This window comes from Perna viridis, chromosome 1 (genome assembly GCF_037379345.1).
Source record: "Perna viridis isolate PV_CMFRI_1.1 ecotype Kerala chromosome 1, ASM3737934v1, whole genome shotgun sequence".
NCBI lineage: Eukaryota > Metazoa > Mollusca > Bivalvia > Mytilida > Mytilidae > Perna > Perna viridis.
The window spans coordinates 71764248-71786686 of record NC_142445.1 but is presented as its reverse complement, the minus strand read 5'-3'; the positions used below and the strand labels follow the sequence as shown (position 1 = coordinate 71786686).

General features: G+C 32.2%; 1 protein-coding gene across 2 annotated transcripts; it reads left to right on the top strand.

Annotated features, from left to right (window-relative positions):
* Nucleotides 1-19: 19 nt before the first annotated feature.
* Nucleotides 20-20135, top strand: LOC148630254 (transmembrane protein 65-like). 2 transcript variants are annotated; one of them, XM_088564351.1, is made up of 8 exons: nucleotides 20-419; nucleotides 4388-4411; nucleotides 8428-8472; nucleotides 11255-11322; nucleotides 12669-12723; nucleotides 14355-14397; nucleotides 15638-15743; nucleotides 17054-20135. In XM_088564351.1, exons 1-8 carry the CDS (start codon nucleotides 143-145, stop codon nucleotides 17141-17143), a joined length of 708 nt encoding a protein of 235 aa, XP_088420477.1. In that variant the 5' UTR covers nucleotides 20-142; the 3' UTR covers nucleotides 17144-20135. The 2 variants fall into 2 exon arrangements, with proteins under 2 accessions (XP_088420477.1, XP_088420483.1); XM_088564357.1 differs by lacking the exon at nucleotides 4388-4411.
* The last annotated feature ends 2304 nt before the right edge of the window (nucleotides 20136-22439 follow it).

Below are 22439 nucleotides of genomic sequence, written 5' to 3'. Positions count from 1 at the left end.
GAACTTTGACTTCGGGGGAGTTAACTCTACTTTCACATTGAACTGAAAGTAGGATATGGTGACAACGAGCATTAGTTTATAATCAATATCTTTCTTGTCGTTCGCTGTAATGCTTGTATTACGCTGAGAGGTAAAGACCAACATGACTGTGACAATGAAACTACAACGTGGAATTTGTTTTATGTGCAAAACTTTACAAACTCAAGTGATCAAAACTATTTCTGTGAGAGGGACACACAAATACACGCATGTGACTATTACAAAGCCTTATAATAAATATAGTTCAGTGTACAGAGATTTACATGGTACTGTTGATGACCAAACTATAGCCAAAGACTTTGTATATGCTTTAAATCAGAATGAGAGAGATTTACTATTAACAGAACTACAACGATTTGAACAACTCAAAAAATCAGAAAGTGAGTAAAACGGTAACACGGTGAAATAGCATAACCATGATAAGTAATTTCATCATTCTGGTATGTAAATATGATTTAAACAAAATAAGGTAGTTCTAACGAGTTAGAATTCTGGACATCTTAATTGGCATTATTTTAGTGAACTATTTTGTTTTCATCATTTTGGCACAAAACATCTTTGTGACCTTGATTGAGAAATCATACTGATGTATTTAAACAAGGCAAGGACTTTTGATAGAAAAAAATATCATTGTCTTAATTTAGACTTTAGTAGAAACTTTTTTATTTCTCCAAATAACATTGTTTGACAAATTGTTTTATTTAATGAATCATCTCTCTTGGTAACAAAAAAGTTTGAAATGGTCTCAAACTTCTAGAGAACTAATTCACAAATATACTTTGAAAGTATCTTTGATACCACCCACTTTCAATGTACTATATAATTTTACATGTTTAATTGCTAAGGCAATTTGTATAGAATAAACTTTCATACAATTTTTGTGAGAAAAGCAAATAATTAAATAGTCATTCATTATTACTTTTAAATACCTGAAAAGTTTTCTTGAATTATTTATGTTTTAAAAACAAATTCTGTTTAATGATTCTCAGTCAGATTAATCTCAGTGAATTTGATCAAGATGTGTAATTATTATTATAAAGTGGGTAAATTTTTAAAGAAACTTTGCATGAACAAAAAACTGAAACTACATTCTGACATAAACATGGCCATTTTAAGGATGAAGTTCATACAATATTATATTACCTAAAGGCATACTTTGACTTTAACCATTACATAACATTACCCAAGGTTTATTATTTCAGAATATCAATTATTGTTGTACATTTCCAAGGATAGGGTTTATTGTTTTTTTTTCATACATGTACATGTATATGATGATTGATTGTGTAATTTATATTTATGTGTATTACTTGTACTTAGGGATAATATGATTCAATGTATAGATCAAATGATTTAATAGGTATAGATTAATAGTTACTTTCGATTTTGTTTCTTACAATATCATATATATGGAATATCTCAGTGAGCTCCACATGATACTGACAATATCATATATATGGAATATCTCAGTGAGCTCCACATGATACTGACAATATCATATATATGGAATATCTCAGTGAGCTCCACATGATACTGACAATATCATATATATGGAATATCTCAGTGAGCTCCACATGATACTGACAGTATCATATATAGATGGAATATCTCAGTGAGCCCAGCATGATATTGACAATATCATATATATGGAATATCTCAGTGAGCTCCACATGATATTGTCAGTATCAAATTCAAAAGAATTTACAGTATTATTCCATGTAATATAATTATTGCATTTTTTTTTATCATTTTAATGTTCATTTAAGCTTTTAGCAAAAAAATGTAGAAAAGCGACTGACTACCTACTGTTTGTGCGACATCATTTTTATTCAAAACTCTTAAGAAGTGATGACATCACAATCACTCTCAATGTTTTGAAGGATATTTTTGAATATCTCATGTAGGAGAGATAGAAAAATATCTGAAAATCACAGGAAAAAAGTACAGAATACCGATAATATAATAGATTCTCATTTTATTTTGTTATTGGTAATAGTTTTCAGGGAACTTCATTGTTTTGTTATTATTAGTTCACCTGACCAGAGGCCAAGTGAGCTTATGCCATCACTTGGCGTCTGTCGTCGTCGTGGACAAATTTTCAAAAATCTGCTCCTCTGAAACTACTAGACTGACAGGTTTTAAACTTGGCATGTTTGTTCCTTAGGGTGTTCTGCACAAAATTTATGTTGGGATTATTGATCCATGAAAAACATGGCTGCCATTACTAAAAATAGAACATAGGGGTCAGATGGCAGTTTTTTGCAAATAACTCAAAAAGCATTGCCTTTAGCAAATTTCTGTCTTGGTAATATTGTTCAACATCATGAGACATATTTATACCAAAATTTTCAAAAAGATTTGTCAACTGATGTAGGAGTTACAGCCCCTGAAACATTTTTTGGGGCATTTTTCATGTGTGCAACTTTGAAAATCTTCTTCTCAAAATCCATTGCACAGAATTCAATGAAAGTTATCATATATGTTTTTTAGGGTATCCCACACAAAATGAATGTTGGGATTTTTGATATGTGAAAAAACATGGCTGCTGTTACTTAAAATGGAACATAGAAGTCAGAAGGTAGTTTTTGCAAATAACTCAAAAACCATTGCCTTTAGCAAATATTTGGCCGGATATTATTGTTCAGCATCATGAGATGGACCTATGCCGAAATTTTCAAAACAATTTGTCAACTGATGTAGGAGTTACGGCTCCTGGGACAGTTTTTTTTTTTTTTTTTTTGCATTTTTCGCATGTGCAACTTTGAAAATCTTCTCAAAATCCATTGCACAGAATTCATTGAAATTTGGCATATATTTTCCTTAGGGTATTCCATACAAAATGATGTTGGGATTTATGATTTATGAAAAAACATGGCTGTCTTTACTAAAATAGAACATAGGGGTCAGAAGGCAGTTTTTTTGCAAATAACTCAAAAACCGTTGTCTTTAGCAAATTTCTGATGGTTAATATTGTTCAGCATCAAAAGACAGACCTATGCCAAAATTTTCAAAACGATTTGTCAATTGATGTAGGAGTTGCGGCCCCTGAAACATTTTTTTGGGCATTTTTCACATGTGCAACTTTGAAAATCTTCTTCTCAAAATCCATTGAACAGAATTCAATGAAATTTGGCATATATGTTCTTTAGGGAATCCCACACAAAGTAATGTATGGATTTTTGATTTATGAAAAAACATGGCCGTCTTTACTAAAAATAGAACATAAGGGTCAGAAGGCAGTTTTTTTGCAAATAACTGAAAAACCGTTGCCTTAAGAAAATTTCTGCTGGGTAATATTGTTCAGCATCATGGGACAGACCTATGCCAAAATTTATTTTCAAAACCATTCATTGACTGATGTAGGAGTTACGGCCCCTGAAACAGTTTTTTGTTGTTGTTTTTTTTTTTGTCACATTTACAACTTTGAAAATCTTCTTCTATAAAACCATTGAAGATCATTGAATGAAAAAAAGCATAATAGTTCTTTAGTGTATTGAACTCAAAATGACTGTTGTGATTTTTATTTTGTGAATAGATATGGCTGCCTATACTGAAAATGGAACTTAGGGGTCGGAAGACAGGGTATCGCAAATAATTCAAAAATTGTTGCCTTTAGCAAAATTCTAGTTCAGGTTATGAAAATGCTATTAAAAGCATTTCCTGTATTTGACAATTTAGTTGATTTTAACTTAGCCTGTTTCATTCCTTAAGTTTTTCAAATAAGCAAACGGTTAACCAGCTGAGCGATTCAGGCTCTCTTGAGCCTCTAGTTATGAAAAAGGACATCAGATTGGCTAAGGATTTTTGTGTAAGAAAGATGAAAATTAATATAAGGTGAAAAGGTATGGTGTATATGTCAAAGAGACAACAACTCTTCTGGGATGAAAATGTCAGCCCAAGGCCACCCATTAAATGCAGAATCAAATCATCCAGATAGTATTTGTTGATTCAGATATGTTTCAAAAATGTTTAAACAAATCCACACACAGCTTTCAGAAAAGTGGGGATTTCCATAGGTGAAGAAAAAAGATACATGTGTTTTTGTTAACATGCTCTAAAAAGCTAGGGTTGGTAGGAAGCAGATCTTGTTTTTGACTGGTTTGTATTTTTGTCACATTTAGACTAATTGGCTTGTCAAAAAATGGCAAAAGGCACCAAAAGCTAGGGTTGGTAGGGTTAGCAGAATCACAAGTAATTTTTGTGAGCCTTTTTAGTGGTAAAAAAATGTTTTCCTCCTTCTTTATTAGAATTACATTCATATTTTTTATTTATAGTTACCTAAGGAAATGAAAATATTTTACAGTACATGTAATAAGGTGCCATCATCTTAATTCTTAACATTTTACAGTAGATGAAACTGTTTATATTTATGGTAAGTGCTGATGCATGGGTCTGCTGGAATTTTATTTAGTTAAACAGATGATAGAGACACTTTAGGAACTGCATTCCCTATTTCTACATAATTGGGACAATTTATTGACATTGAGGTGTATGGCTTGCATGCATGGTAAATGTTGATTTTGCAGATTGAGGAGTGTTGAATGAGGAGTTAATTAGATATGCTTCTTCAGTGGACTGAGAAATGGTTTAGTAAAGTAAAAATTCATGTACATGTATTCCCATTAAACAGAATTTGTAATAATATAGTTTGAGAACATAACCTATCTAGTATCAGTATATTAATTAGGAAAGTGGTGAAACTACTAGTACCAACTTTAATTTTTCAACATTTTACTTTTAAATTTAAAAATCTTACTGAAATTCAATATTACATCGTAGGACTAGTGTGAGATATTAATTTCAACCATAAATACAAAAGATCATTATTGTTTTGTTTTAAGTGTCGGTCCCTGTAAGAACCAGGCAGAAGGTGAAACATGGTATGGAAAAAAAACCATCATTTTGATAGTGTAATTCGATTATTTGTACCATCAGAATCAAGAAAAACAGACATGATTTCCCATATCATGCTGGACAATTTAGTTACAATTTCATTGAAATGCACTGAAAAAGAATGTTTCAAGGGCAGATAACTCTGACAAAAACCTCATTTTTCTAAGATTCTATTGAAAAATTTCTGTGCAAAGCCATTGATGCAGAGATCAAATAATGGTCTTTTCAAATAGAGAAAGTATCTTTGAGTGATATTACATTGTCAGATCCATGGGGTTTTAACATGCATGTTTCTGATTTTCCTATTTTGCCAGATTCTTACAAACACTTACACCAAATCATTTTGTCAATTTCCTTAAAAACCACTTTCCTATAAATGATTTGACATTCAACACAATTATGTACATGTATACGATACATGTATCCAGATAAAGAGATATTGTCACTTCTGGATAAAATGTAATTTTTCTTGTATTAAAATTTTGATATGACTGGTCAGAGGATGACTTTCAACATTCTGACAGTACATTGTGTTGAAGATAACTTTCAACATTCTGGCAGTACATTGTGTTGAAGATAATTTTCAACATTCTTGCTGTACATTGTGTTAAAGATAACTTTCATCATTTTTATTTTAGTTTTTGTGATAGGCTGAATTGAGTAAGATAAAATGTAGTGAATGTCTATAATATTTTACGTTTTTTTTTTTCTTAATCAATCAAAATAATATGAAAATATATGTGATGTGTATATTTTGTACATGTTATTATTTTGTAAAAGCTGTCTCTTGTATGAAAGTATTGCTGTTAACCAGGAAATTTTCCTGCTGTCTTTTTTTCATCATGAACTCATGGATCGTTATGGTGTATCCATCAGCACCTTGAAAACTGATTTATTCAATGGGTCATAGTTTACCTTTCCTCGTTTGTCTACCCTGGACTTGACTTTTTATGAGCAACTCGGCAGATGTTTCTAGAAAAGCAGAGGACGCTTACCCTACTGGTGCACCTGGTCCATGCTCCCAGTTTTTAGTGGAGTCCGAGTTGCTCATTTACTTTTGTTACTTTGTATGTATGATTTTAGTTACTTTATGATCTTTGTTGTGTATGTCTGTTTTCCATGTCTGGTCTTTGTCCCTGGATTACATTCTTTTGATTACCGCTATAACCTTGGTTCCCTTGATTACATTTCATGTTATCTGTCTCACAGTTTTAAATTTGCGATCTTTCCCTGAATTATAATAAAATGTTCTTTGAAAAGAACATTCAAAGAAAGTTTTATTTTCAGGCTACAGGTCTTTAATACAGTGAAAATTGTGAAATTAAAACTGCCTTGAAAATTTCACGGTTTACAGGATACAAACAATAACTTATATGATGGCATCATACAGATTATGAACTGTACAGTTTGAATTGTACAAGTGATTTCTTGTAAAACTTTAAAGTAATTTTCGAAAAAGCTATTATTTATACAAGGATAAATTCAGTATAACTGGCTTGAATTTTATTAAAAATTCATTTGTTTTAATGGTAGGAAGCAACTGTAAAGGATCTGTGAAAAGAGCAATCATAGACATTTTATGGATTCTAAAGAACACAGCACAGCTTTATCAGTTTCATTATTGGCCTTCTTTTATTAAAGATCAGCTAAATGGTCAAGTCCAATACAATTTTATATGGTAGAAACTAACAAATATTCAGATATTTGTGTCTAACTTAGTCCATAGGCTAAACACCAGATTTATTTAAGTTCAGTATGTGCTAGTGTTTAAGTGGAAGAAATTACATATAAATGAATATCACATCCAAAAGACAAGTTACACACATTCTATGAGATTTTCCTATTTATATGTATAATTCTTTTAAAAGTAAAAAAAAAAAAAAACACTGCATGCACATCATTTCTTAAGTTTTTCATAGAAAAAAGGAAAGAATAGCTTAAAATCTTTTATAAACTATTAACTTTCCTTCTTTTGTGACTATTTATACTCATGATAAATTCTGCTATGATTTTGTCAAGTATACATGATTCTGAGTAAATCATTCTACCTCCCATGAGGGATAGTCTCCTATAGTCCTCCAGTTGATTCTGAGTAAATCATTCTATCTCCCATGAGGAATAGTCTCTTATGGGCCTCCAGTTGATTCTGAGTAGATCATTCTATTCCCATGAAGGATTCATTAATAGTTGCCTGATTACAGTAATTAGAATACAATGTAACAGTATTGATTGTTGTCTTCTTAATAATATGCAAGATAATACCTTACTCCATCTATGACGGAAATTTCTGGAAACAAAATGAATTGTAATAAATGTAAAAAGTTTCTTGTATACCCACGAGTCAATATCTTGTTACAAACCAGAAGAAGTATTTTTTCACATATGTTGGATTCTTATCCTGTTTATTATGATTCTTTGCCTAATTTAATGTTATTTAGAATATTCTAGAATGCACCATAGTGTGTAATCATGGTGAGATCATGAAGTTGTAAAAAAAATATTTGTTCAATGCAACAAAAAATAATGTTAAGGATTAAAAAATAAACCTTTGGATTTAAAGCAAATTATGAATCTCTAGATAAGTCCTTTCCTTGTTGTAGACAATAAATTGTCTAGGGAATAGTTTGTATCACAACTGACTGATTTACTTTATTAACAAAGGTTTTTGCTATTGTTGATTTTATGAGATGGGATTGAGAAGAATCTAATACCAGTAGTAATAACACAATAAACTGTTCCTACTCCCAATATACCAGTCTGACATAAAACCTTTTTATATTCATTGTTAATCAGGAAAACACATGTATGACTGCACTTTCCCTTCCTGCCAGAAAGCCATTGCTTATTCTCTTGATATTTGCTTTCTTCCTTTGAGAAGATTAGATTTGTTTTTAAATTTACACATTTTAAGCAGCTTATGAATAGCTAATGCTATCAGTGAGAATTAGACATGCTGTTCTAAGTACCAGCTACAGATTCGTTACTGCAGACGTATTCAGATGGATACTGGGTTTATTATGTACATGTATTTTATGTATCTTACAAATTGCACTAAAGAGGCTTGAAATGATTCTTAAGGCAACCAATGTTGTAGAAAAATGATACTAGAAAAAGAAGAAAAAAGACAACTAAGTACTGGTATGTACTGTGAAAGCACTATTGTTCATGGGGTACCAATTTTCGTGGTTTTTGTGGGAAGGCCAAACCACAAAATTTGGTTCCCAACAAAAAGGAGATTTTCATTCATGTGTGTACTGAAAACCTCAAAACCATGACGAAAAGAATCCACTTCCCTTATCCATGAAAATTGGTATCTACGAATTAAAGTACTTTCACAGTAATGTATAGTCAATTCCCTGTTCTTTTTTTCATAGGAAAATAGAAATTTTCAAATACATGAAACATTTTTACTCTGTCAATATTATTTTATTTTATTGTTTGTAGATTTTCACCAGAAAACCTTTGTCCATCATTGTATGTATTTTATGATTTCAGATGGGAAGGTACATCAACCACCCACACCTGATCAGCTGAGGAGAGGTAAACAACAATACATGATCTTTATTGAGTTGCCAAAACAATGCAGGAAATCAGCAATATAAAGGCTATCTCTGACTGTCCACACTGTCCCAAAAAGCTATCTCTGACTGTCCACACTGTACCAAATGGCTATCTCTGTCCACACTGTCCCAAAAGGTTATCTCTGACTGTCCACACTGTCCCAAAAGGCTATTTCTGACTGTCCACACTTTCCCAAAAGGCTATGGCTAACTGTCCACACTGTCCTAGAAGGCTATCTCTGACAGTCCACACTGTCCTAAAAGCACCAAAATTCATTCAAAAAATTAAATTATCTATTACAGCATTGAATAAGTATTATAGTAGATGTATACCAGGAAGTTTATTTATAGTCAATGGAATTTTTAAGTAGTTGTCAATATTCAAACTATATATTTTAAACAAATGTATGAAGTAATAGCCAATATAAAGTTTAATAATCCATATCTATGAATAACCCCCATCATACAGCTTTTAATAGAATTAAAGTAATAAAGTTTAGAAGCCTTATGGATGAGCTTCCACTGAGACCACATAACTCATTAGCTTTGTGATGTCTGGTGGAATTTTAATGGATGAATTTCCTTTGTGATAACTTAATACAGCAGTTCTGTGATACTAAATAGAACATTGTCATTCTCCAATAACACAAATAGTGACAAAGTCCAATTATCACTATTTATAGATGTGCTGTTTACCTCATTTCTACCAGTACTGGCCTCTTTAAGTGTGCGCTTTTGCGCACAAGGGTCTACTATTTTCTGTCACTAGTGCATGCCTCTATAGGTGTACTGTATCCCTCACCACAGAGCGCTGTTTCCTGCCAGTACAGGCCTAAATAGGTGTGCTGTATTCCTCACTTTGGAGCACAATTTCCTGCCAGTACATGCTGCTATAGATGTGCTGTATCCCTCACTAGTTAGTACACTTTCCTGCAAATACAGGCCTTTTAAGGTGTGCTGTATCCCTCACTAGTGAGAACACTTTCCTGCAAGTACAGGTTTCTATAAGTGTGCTGTACCTCTCACTATAGGGCAGTTTCCTGCAAGTACAGGCCTAAATAGGTGTGCTGTATCCTTTACCAGGGAACACTATATCCTGCCAATAAGGCCTTTATAGGTGTGCTGTATCCCTCACTAGGGAGCACTATTTCCTGCCAGACCTTTACAGGTGTGCTGTACCTCTCATTAGGAAGCACTATTTCCTGCCAGACCTTTATAGGTGTGTAGTACCTCTCATAAGGAAGCACTTTTTCCTATCAGACCTTTATAGGTGTGTAGTACCTCTCATTAGATAGCACTATTTCCTGCCGGACCTTTATAGGTGTGTAGTACCTCTCATTTCGAAGCACTATTTCCTGTTAGTTTATGTTTATTGCAAGATTTATAAAGCAATTATCTTAAAGAATGACCCCCTTTGAGGACTGCTTTAGTGACAGTGTTTTGTTATTCCGCTAATATTACTCTCAAGTGATTCAGGATTCAAGAAGCCAATTCTAATTAACATTCTGTGGAAAGAGAAACATAAACTAAAGCATCAGGCCAAAAGTAAGTCCCATTTTAAAAAATTCCCAGCAGAATTTACATAAAATTACATTTTTTAAAAAAAAAGCTATCCTTGCATCAATTTTGATGAAAATTTCATCAACAAAAAGATAAAAAACAAAAGCTTTATTTGGGTTGAGGATTCCATATGATGACTTTGAAATACCTATAAGTTGAACTCAATAGAAGAATATGACTTTGAAAATATACTTGCTTTTATAAGTAAATTTTGACTTCATAATTTTTCTCTTTATCTAAACACTAGTATTTTGGAACCAGGCCGTATAAACTTAAAACCCTAATATTGGTTTATTTCCCTTTCGTATGTGGGAAACTAAAAATGGGACTCACTTTTGATATGGTGTTGTATGTTTTCACGTTTATTAAGACTGTGTTTGTATACAAACATTTTATTTGTACCATGATATCTCCCTGTTGCATCCTTGTTGGCGCCCTTTAACTTTTGTTTTTTTACAATAACTTGAGTAATGCATATCTGATCTTTTTGAAATTTAAAAATATTGTTTTTAGGGACATAGCACAGGGCCTTGTAGTTTTTGGAGATTTTTGCCTCACCACTTTCAAAAATAAGGGGCTAAAAGGGGAAAAATGGGTGTTATCATTAGAATTCATCGGGTGTTATCATTAGAATTCATCGGGTGTTATCATTAGAATTCATCGGAAAAGCTTATTGTTAATCCAATTTTGATGATTCAGATGTCAATCTGTTTCTTTTGAAACTGTTTTGAATTTTTTTTCAGGGTAGGTTTATCTATAACCGTTTTAGAGTAAAAGAGATACAAAATTGGGCCATGCCCAAAAATATTAACATTTTTTTGTATAGTTGGTGATTTTGGATTTTAAAATTTTTTTTTTTGATTTCTTATCAGATTTCAGATATCTCTTATGGTTTTCAAGGTATGGGGGGTCACGCTTCAAAAAATTGACTCTTAAATTTTTTTTGAATTTTGAAAAATTTTAATTGAATTTCAAATTTTGTGCTATATTGTGTCCAAATCACTTGTGTCCATAATGAACTGTAAGTCCCTATGCTAATGTTTGTCAAAAACTAATTTTGTGTCCACACTTGCCCCAAATAATCAGTGTTTGACATGCTGTGTTTGTATCATGCTGTAAAATATAGGCTTTCTCCTTTTTCAGTCACTATGTCATATAATATTGTTACATTTAAAAATGAAATCGAAATTTCAATTTTTCAGTTTTTGTCCACAATGCCTTGCCATTTATTGGATTTGGTTTCCTTGACAACCTTCTGATGATAACAGCCGTAAGTTAAACTCCTTGGTATTAACAGAACAAGAATAATGTTCATTGTAATTAATAATTGAGGATGAACAAGACATCTCTGGTTCAGTAATATTGGATTAAAATCAAGTAATTGTTGCTATAATACTATTAGAGATAATGGAATGTGGAATAGTGAATGTCTGGGACTGTCAATAGAAACTATTTAGCAATTTATTCCAGGTTTACTTGTTTACCTTTACAGAGATGAATGTTTAAACCTTTCCGTCCAGAATAATAAAACAATTGTATAATGATGTCTTTATAATATCTTGTCCATGGAAAATTCCAAAAAAAGTCATAGACAACCTGTTAATTCATGAGTCAACATGTTTAGACACCTCTATAGTTAACTAGTTCAGCCACCACTGAAGTCAGCTATTTATTAAAAGATGTTCCTCATCCCATATCCCCCCCCCAAAAAAAAGTTACATCATAGTGCCTGATATTGTCTGTTTTTTAAAAAAAAAATAAATTACTTAAAATTCAAAGTAGTTGTCAATATTTAGCTCAATTGAATGGTAATTTTAACTATTCTCATAAAGTTTTAAAACTAAATCCAATGAAAACCAGAAGTGCTTTTGTAAAACCAGACGTGTTTATGTAAAATCAGACATGTTTATGTACAACCAGAAGTGCTTTTGTAAAACCAGAAGTGCTTTTGTAAAACCAGATGTGTTTATGTAAAACCAGAAGTGTTTATATGAAACCAGAAGTGTTTATGTAAAATTGGACATGTTTATGTAAAACCAGAAATGTTTTTGTAAAACCAGAAGTGCTTTTGTAAAACCAGACGTGTTAATGTAAAACCAGAAGTGTTTATGTGAAACCAGACATGTTTATGTAAAACCAGAAGTGTTTGTGTAAAATCAGAAGTGTTTATGTGAAACCAGACATGTTTATGTAAAACCAGAAGTGTTTGTGTAAAACCAGAAGTGTTCGTGTAAAACCAGAAGTGTTTATGTAAAACCAGACGTGTTTATTTGAAACCAGATGTGTTTATGTAAAACCAGACATGTTTATGTAAAACCAGAAGTACTTTTGTAAAAACCAGACGTGTTTATGTAAAACCAGAAGTGTTTATGGGAAACCAGATGTGTTTATGTAAAACCAGAAGTATTTGTGTAAAACCAGAAGTGCTTATGTAAAACCAGAAGTGTTTGTGTAAAACCAGAAGTGTTTATGTGAAACCAGACATGTTATATAAAACATTTCATTATTATTCTTATGTTTATACTGTGCAATTTAAATTTTTTTAACAACTTAGTGACCTAAATGTTACACATGCTGGACTGTGACACAGTAAGTGATTTTTGTTTTATTTTTTAGGGTGAATATATTGACTACACATTTGGAGCTGTGTTAGGTATCTCTACTATGGCTGGTATGTATTCATTTGACAACATTCTTACTGCCTGATGTTTTCATACCACAACAAGCTGAAAATATTATAGCTATAAATATAATACAAAAAAACAATCAACCTTAAGACTATGATAAAACACAATCAACACTTTCAGGTTATATTCTCAGCAGGCGCAGTCAGTATTTTTATGAGATAAATGCAACACTTTCCTGTAATAATTTGGTTGAAAAGTGTTAGAACTTTTACAGGGAAGTGTTGTATTTACCTAATGGTATACTGATTGGATTGAGCCTGCTCAGAAAAAGTACTATGAAATAATGTATTTTTTAGAATCTATATTTTTATACTCAACCAAACAAAGTGGGGAGGTCATATGAAATTCCCTCAAAAAACTTGTGTGTCCATCAGTCCATACGTCCGTCCATCAGTCTGTCCCCCAACCCAAGATGACTACATGACTAATTATTTGATGTGCCACTAGCAGCCACAAGACTGAGGTACCATTTTATGTGACACTAGCTGCCACATGACTGCGGTACCATTTGATGTGACACTAGCTCCCTCATGACTGAGGTATCATTTAATGTGCCATTAGCTGCCACATGACTGAGGTATCATTTGATGTGCCATTAGCTGCCACATGACTGAGGTATCAATTGAGGTGCCACTAGCTGCCACATGACTGAGGTACCATTTGATATGCCATTAGCGGCCACATGACTGAGGTATCATTTAATGTGCCATTAGCTACCACATGACTAAGGTATCATTCGAGGTGCCACTAGCTGCCACATGACTGAGGTACCATTTGATGTGCCACTAGCTGCCACATGACTTGGGTACCATTTGATGTGCCACTAGCTGCCACATGACTGGGGTACCATTTGATGTCACACTAGCTGCCACATGACTAATTATTTGAGGTGCCACTAGCAGCCATATGACTGAGGTACCATTTGATGTGACACTAGCTGCCACATGACTGTGGTACCATTTGATGTGACAATAGCTGCCACATGACTGAGGTACCATTTGATGTGCCACTAGCTGCCACATGACTTGGGTACCATTTGATGTGCCACTAGCTGCCACATGACTTGGGTATCATTTGATGTGCCATTTTTGGCCACATGACTGAGGTACCATTTAATGTGCCACTACTTGCCATGTGGTTGAGGTACCATTTGATGTGCCACTAGCTGCCACATGACTGCAGTATCATTTAATGTACCACTACTTGCCACGTGACTGAGGTATCATTTAATGTGATATTAGCTGCCTATGTTTTCATGATTGTTATTACATGAAGTCAGTAGTGAAAGTTCTCGCTTTGTGAAACCAAACTTATTTATTTGATTGAAATTATTGGTATTATAATTAAACCTTATAAGCATTCTTAAAGTATGATTTGTTTCTATTGATTAATATTGAAAGATAGGAGAAATACAGATAAACAATGGTAATATATCATACTCTGGATTTGTCTTTGTTGAGTCAAGGAGATTAACAAAATCAATGGCTTATGATATATTCAGATTGATTAAATCCTATCAACATGTATACTAACAGTTTTTTTATCGTAAATGAAGTCATATTTTATTGCCTTTGTGCAGTTATACATGTCATTGACCTAATTTTCTTTTTTCCAGCTGCTGCTTTAGGAAACCTATTGTCTGATGTCTGTGGTGTAGGGTAAGTTATCTATGATTGAATGGGTGTTTTATTGGTTGCACAAATTAGGAACTGGAAGCCAAATTTTACACAAGCAATTCCCAAAGCCCTGAAGAATATAAAAAAATTGTCGAATCATTGCATCATTGCAATATGAATATTATGTAGGGTTCTGCATAGAACTGATACAGGGATGTTTGTTCTGTCAACAAACATGGCTGCTGTTAGTACAAATAGAACATGGGGGTCAGACAAAGGTTTTTTCACATATACCTCCCAGACTGTCAGGTTTAGCCAAATTCTGACATGGGAGGTAAAAATGTACAGCATGATAAGATCTATCTGTAGTCAAATTTTTGTGTTAATCAGTAATGCCATGTTGGAATTATTGCCCTTTATTGACATCTTTTTGCTATTTTTAATGTTATTACTTTAACAAAAGTTCTCCTCAGAAACTACTGAACAGAATTCAATAAAAATTGATATGATTGTTACTTAGGTATTAGTATTAGGAAGTTTTATCATAGGAAAAACATGGCTGCTTTGCAAAAATAAAATATTGCTTATCAAGCCAGGTGTGTGATTCAGACATTCTATAGCCTTTAGTTTCTTACAGCTTTGAATATGATAAGTTTAAACAGAGACTGGTTTATCAATACCAAAGGAAAGAGAAGTTATTCATGAGTTTCATTGTTTAAGTTAGGATGTGAACTAATTAGTAATGGGAAAGTCATGATTAAAATACTGAGGTAGGGTGTGTGTTCTACACAAAAACTAATCTTTAGAAATCAATAATTGTTTCTTATTTATTATGCAATAAAATTCATCAGAATTTGAAAAAAAAAATTCTAATAAGCAGTGAAATAGCAATGACACAGTTCGTCATAGATCATTACAAGTGACTTCTCCTGATCAGCAGCATTGACGCAAAATATAAAGAAGCAGGATGCATGTGACCAAATTTAATTACAATCTTCCCAATTGTTTTAGAGGAGTAGAATTATGAGGAAAAGTGAAATGAAACAGCCAAAAATAGGCAGATTTTGTGACAACTAATTGTACTAATTGTTCAGGATTATCGAATTTTATGGAAGAAATTATCGAAAGTCTGTTCCTGTTTCTACCATATATATATTTGTATATATATATAATCAGAATTGGGAAAAAAAATTACCCAAAAATTGGAGCTGTTTCCCACTCAAAATATGCAAGCTAAATTGTCGCAAAAAAATCCACAATCATGGAGTTTCTGGTTTTGTAGGTCAGCCCATTATATTGAGGCAATGTGCAGTAAGTTTGGAGTCCGTGCACCAGCATTAACACCTGATCAAGTGGACATGAAACAGACTCGATGGTCTTCTAATTATGTAAATATCATTGTTTATTTAAATGGGAAGTAGCATATTTTACTGGAGAAGAAAATTTTATTGTTTTGTAAAAATAGGCACAAAACTAAAAAAATCTTTTATCTATTTATTGAAGGGACATAATTCTTACTTAAAAAAGACCTGTAATATTGTAGCCTGGATAACCTCCATTGAACTTTTTAAATGAAAGGACCAGTAGAACTGCATATGACCATTACTATTGCTGACATTGTGAAAGTAAGCGATACTGTCTCAAATATATACAGTATTGCTCATCAATGATAAAATGTATAGTTTAAAGTAAGATTGTAGTAATATTGGCATTCTTTAAGATAGTTATACCCATTTTGCAAGTGGGGTATATAGTGATGTTGGTGTCCTTCCTAAGAATAATACATCCATCCTTTTTTCCTTTATACATGGGGATCCATCTTTTATCCATTACTTCTCCTACACCACCAAAAGGAATTGAATGAAACTTTGTTTTAGGATCTTTATTACATGTTCCCTTTGTGCACATCATATTTTAGATTTTAATTCAAATCAGTTTGGGGGTTCCACATATCAAAACATGGACTTTTGTCATTTATAAATTTGGGGCCATGGTGGGGACCCATCTCTTATTCGTTACTCCTTCTACACCACTGAATGGAATTGAACAAAACTTTCACATAATCATTATTACATGCTCCCATTGTGCACCTCCTGGTTAAGATTTTGATCCAAATCAATATGGGGTTTCTTATATCAAAACATGGACTTTGTCATTTGTGAACATGAGGACAGGGGAACCCATCTCTTACTTGTTACTCCTCCTACACCACTGAATGGAATTGAATTAAACATTCAATGAATCTTTTAAAGATACAGTGAAAGTTTTATTCAGTTCCATATTAAATATTCCTATTGTGCACCTCCTATTGTAGATTTTGATCCAAATCAATAGGAATGTTAAAAAGTGCATATCATCAAATGGTGGAGTGGGGGTATCAAGTTAGTGAACATTGATCGCAGTTTTTCTAGCTTACTTTTAGTTTTCAAACATGTGTAGATTTATCTGTCTATTTATGGAGAATTATGCAGCATTCTGTTGGTCCATCTATCTGTCAACCTGTCCACACTTTGAGCAAGAACTTGAAAAAAAGGAATGTCAAGAATGTTAAAGCACAATGTCTGTCTTTGTGGGAGGACTTCTGTCAATTTTTTCAAGAGAGAAATATTAGATTTTTATAATTCCTATAAAGCTATGTAAACAACATGTTTATATGTTCTCTTGTTGTCTTTCCAAATCAGTTTTTTTTTAATTCCAGGGTAAAGCAGTGGGTGTGACTATAGGCTGTATTTTAGGGATGTGTCCATTATTATTTGTCAAAGAGAAGGAAGAGAAAGAAGACAGCTAAGATTGTATCTACCTCAGGAACAACCGCCTTAACCATTGTTGTAGTACATCATAGAAATACATCAGTCAAAATGGACGTCCATATCATAAACCCATCTCTCTACAATTGTTTTGTGTACTTTAAGCATAATGTTAAATTATTTATTATGTCAAAATGAATGGTATTTAGTCAGATCAAAATGATTCTGACTTCTGTATAAACTGGTGTTACATTGAGTTGACTTTTTAAGTTACATTATATGGTTTTGACATGTTTTTTTGTTATTTTTATTACAACCGCAGTTGTAAAATTACAAATTTTGATATTCATCTCCATTTATGTCTGTAATGTTATGTTTGGGTAACTTACTGTAATAGAGCTGTTTTCAGTTATTTTAAACTCACTTTGCCTTATGATTTTAGTAGACATTATTTATGTGTTAAATCATTTTGATTTTAAATCATGATAGATACCTCTGAATAAAGGTGGAGAAAACATATCACAGACAAAATATCTTCCCAAACATCTGTAGGACTTGTACAGTTGATTTTTAAACTCTGTAATGCATTAATTCCATTTACATTATATAATCTTGTAGCTTAGAACTTTAATGTACTACATGTATATTTGATTTTACAATAACTAAAATGTAAACTCCCAGATTGTATCCAATTTACCAGTTTTACCTCAGTACTCTGTTTTGATTATTGTATTTTAATTATAAACGTTAGTTATGTTGCTTGCTTGTATTTAGATTAGTTACGGAATGATTACAATATTTTTTTCAGTCTATGAAGGAATAACCTCAATCATGTGGCGCACACCATATAACATGCAGGTTATTTTAGCATGCACCATATAGTAGACAGAAAAAAATATATTCATTCCTTATAATTTAATCATTAAATTCTTATCAAGTATACCAACAAACTGTGTTACATGACTTTGTCCCTGGACTACATTCTTTTAATTTCTGCTAAAATCTTGCTTCCCTTGATTATTCTGTCAGGAAAGACTTTACATCAAATTTAAATGATTCTCTTACAAACCTAGCAAAATGTGAGTATAGTCCAAGGTATAATTATTTTATTAGTCTCTGCACTTTATTTAGTTTTCAAGAAAGTTTGTCATGGTGTTAATTGTCTTAGTGTTTGGTTTGTAGTGAGATGTGGTTATTATACCTTTTTAGACAAATATTCTCCCATCCATTTGGGAGCTATAATATGTATGGTGAAATTACATATAGGAGATTATACTAAGATTGTGAAGTATTTGTATGAAGCTACTAATCTATTAAGTGCCATATATATATATTACATGATTGTTCACCTCATTTAAATTCCATGCTAAATTTTAGTGAATTTCATGTAAACTTCTTTTGAAAGTCTTACAATTTCAAATATTTGCTTGTGTGGTAAAGAAATTCTGAAATTGAAGGTTTACTATAGAGCCTTTGAAAAAAGTCTAAGTAAGGGAGGTAACTAATGCTTTCAGGGGTACATTTGTCAGATTTTTGGAAGTTTAGTAAAAGTCATAATGCTTGGGGCTACTGACAGTAAATGCCAATTTTTTATAAAAAAAAGAGGCAGAAATTAAAGTGTAAACAGCATCATGAACAATGAATTTATATACAAATAAATAAACATACTTATTATACAGAATATACTCTCAAATGAATAAACATACTACAGAACAATATGGTTTATAATTGAAGTGTGCAATAGATACGCAAATAAATACACATACTTATTATAATTGAAGTGTGCAATAGGTTCTCTTACTAGGGTTTCTTGATTACTCTGTAAGTATTATTGTTCGTGGGGTACCAATTTTCATGGTAAAAAGAAATTACCCATTTATTTTTACAATGGAGTAATCAAATCCGTGAATTTAAGAATCTAGGAACTGACATTTTTTCCATATGCGATGAAAATTGGTACCCACAAATAAAAGTACTGTCACAGTATATCATTCTCTGACTTACTATATTTATATTTTACTTATTTTATAATGAAGTCATTTCAATTATCAATATGTTCACATTTTGCCAGCCTTTTTTAACATAATATTTGTATAGTCAAAAAATTGGAGAACATAGATATTGATAATATATCTATATTACTCCTGGGTACCTTTGAATGTCATGTATTGATGATTTCATAAGTTTACTGTGTTCTTTAGATAGTCTTTTATTTGTGTTCCTATTTATTAGATTGTTATGTTATATTTAGATGTATTTTGGTGTATGATTAGTGACTGATCTGATTATTGAAAAATTAAATGATATTTTATTTGGTTATTAATCGAACATTTTTACAGAATAAATGATTAATCAGCGTGATCAGTGTAATATATCTACATTGTTGTACATGGTTGTTCTTTCAGTTTGAGATTTTCTTGTCTAGGAAATATTTCGGGATTTTTTCCATTGTATTAACAGTATGTAGGTTATTACTTTCCTATAATTATCATATTTGAGTTGTATATGTATTAAGGGTAAAAGTTTACCTGTACATGTATTAAGGGTAAAAGTTTGCCTGTACATGTGTTAAGGATAAAAGTTTACCTGTACATGTATTAAGGGTAAAAGTTTGCCTGTTCATGTGTTAAGGGTAAGAGTTTACCTATACATGTATTAAAGGCAAGAGTTATCTGTACATGTATTTAGGGTAAGAGTTTACCTGTACATGTAATAAGGGTAAAAGTTTACCTTTACTTGTACAGCAGATTATTTTTTTTTACCTGATACATATATTAAAATTGCATAAATTGAAATTTCTGTGTCCATCTATAATGTAAACTTTCTGGAATATATGGAAGATTTTGTGGTTATATTAAAGTGAGAAGACAGACATGTTATTTTTTGTTGACTTTTTTAACTTTTTGCCAAAGGAATTTTCTTTAGTTACTAGTTGTTCTTTATAAGTGACGACACGGTTGTGTGAAATGTTGTTACAATAGAAATTACTTCCTTCTAATGTGTGTTTGTGAAATTAAAACTACACGTTTTAAATTTCTGTGTTTATGATGAAAGCAATGTAACTTTGTATTTCTTAAAGTTATTTATTAGGTCATAAAAGGTGTTATTATCGAGTACTGGTTATACTCCAAGATGGATCACTATATTAGCTGTCTCCTACTGAATGAGAGACAACTCTGTTTGACTTGGAATTACTATTCATTAGTCTCCTTTATTACTCACTGGATTCTAACTAAATCCTATGTTACATATCATAACAATTATAGGAATAACATTGTTATGGACAGAATAATTTACCATCTGTCAGCTCCTCATTAATCACTGACCGGATTTTCTCTTGTTAGTTCTATTTATGGAAATGTTATTGTCTGGAATTTCCATTGTTTGTTTATTGTTGTAAGTTTCCTGAAGAAAGTGGTTTTTTTTTTTAAATATGTCTGAATTTATATAAACTGTATGATATATATAGACTCCAATAATGAACTAAACAATACAATATAAATGGCTGTTTTGGTTGTTGTTATGGAAGTACTATAGTAATTCAGGTGTATAGATTACTGGTACATGAACGGATTAAGGATCAAAGTTATTTAAGACCCATCAGACTTTTACAAGCACCCATGTGATACCTTTAATTCATGATATTACAACTACAAATAATGTCTTAAATTTGGTTTCCACTGATGGTATAAGTGATTGAATTCATACAAGACTTCTTACTAAAGGTTTAGTTTGAACTTAAAGGTTGTTGTCCCGGCTGTTAGTAGAGGAATAGAAGCAATGAATGAAAATTTAATGGAAATTTACAAAGGTCTCACTAACCACTTCTGGATCAAATGACCACCCCCTATTTAGTACCAAAAACACACTGAACCTAGATGCAGTATATGTAAATAGTTTTCTGTACTACTTCATCTTCAACTTATCAAAACCATAAAAATAGCATAATTCTTCTTTTTAACAGATTGATGTTTTGTGAAAAGTTTGAACTTAATATAAATAAACATCTTGAACAGTTTGTCTAAATTTCTTCATAATGTGTTAACTTTTCCTTGGTGCCATTAGTCCCCTTAAGAATAATCTGTATCTTGGTTTTCCATTTTATTTTATATTTTCAGCTTGTTGATCGTTCAAACTTAATTTTGTTGCTGAAAATTGAACATAGGACTGCACAACAGTACTCAACACATTAACACATATAAAAATCCTTTTTCCTATCACCTAGACTTATATTTACAGTTAGGGCTATGTCCTTCATGGAAAAAAAACTGTGCTATATATATTGGAATTTAATTGCACCTCATAATTCCTCCTTATTTTAATACAAGTTAACCTTTAGACTGAAGTTACAACGGTTTGATGACTTGATTTGACAACACAGTCTTTCTACCTTCTGTATGGACTGAAACCCAATCACGTGCACGAACAATGAATAATGACCTTCAACAGTCACTACAATGGACATGTTTATTCCTCTCACTTGTCAATCTCAGTCTTCATAGATAACTGAAACAAAGATTCAGGCAACAATGTACAGTAAGACAACAAATTTAAATGGTATACATGTTTGATACATTTAATACTGTGTTAAATAAGTCCCATAAAACAAGTTAAGATACATTTTATACGCCCCTCTCTTGGACTTATAAAACAGTAGTTATGCGTAATCCCAGACCCCTCTCGGGGACTATGGAGGAACGGAATTCCAACCTCTTACGTTGTAGGAGTATCCACCTCTCTGTGACTGATAAAACGGTAGTAATATTTAATCCCAGACCCCTCTCTGGGTCTGTGGAGGAAATGAATTCCAACCTCTTTAAGTTATAGGAGTACCCAGATCCTTCTCTGGGACTGATAAAACGGTAGTAATATTTTTGTTCCAGACTCCGCTCTGGGACTGATAAAACGGTAGTAATATTTAATCCCATGTTTAATCCCAGACCCCTCTCTGGGACTGATAAAACGGTAGTAATATTTTTATCCCAGACCCCTCTCATGGACTGATAAAACGGTAGTAATATTTAACTCCAGACCCCTCTATGGGACTGTAAAACGGTAGTAATATTTAATCCCATATTTAATCCCAGACTCCTCTCTGGGACCGATAAAACGGTAGTAATGTTTAATCCCAGACCCATCTTTAAGAAGGGATGTGTTGTGGCATACCAAAATCTGTCTGTCCATCCGTTCGTCGTTCACACTTCGAACAATAACTGAAAAATGCTCCCTCCAACTTTTGTGAAACTTTGGTTAATTGTTACTTTTGTTCGAGGTTAGCACCTCATCGATTTTTTTATATTTTAAATTTTTCATTTTTGAGTTATGGGACTTTGTTCA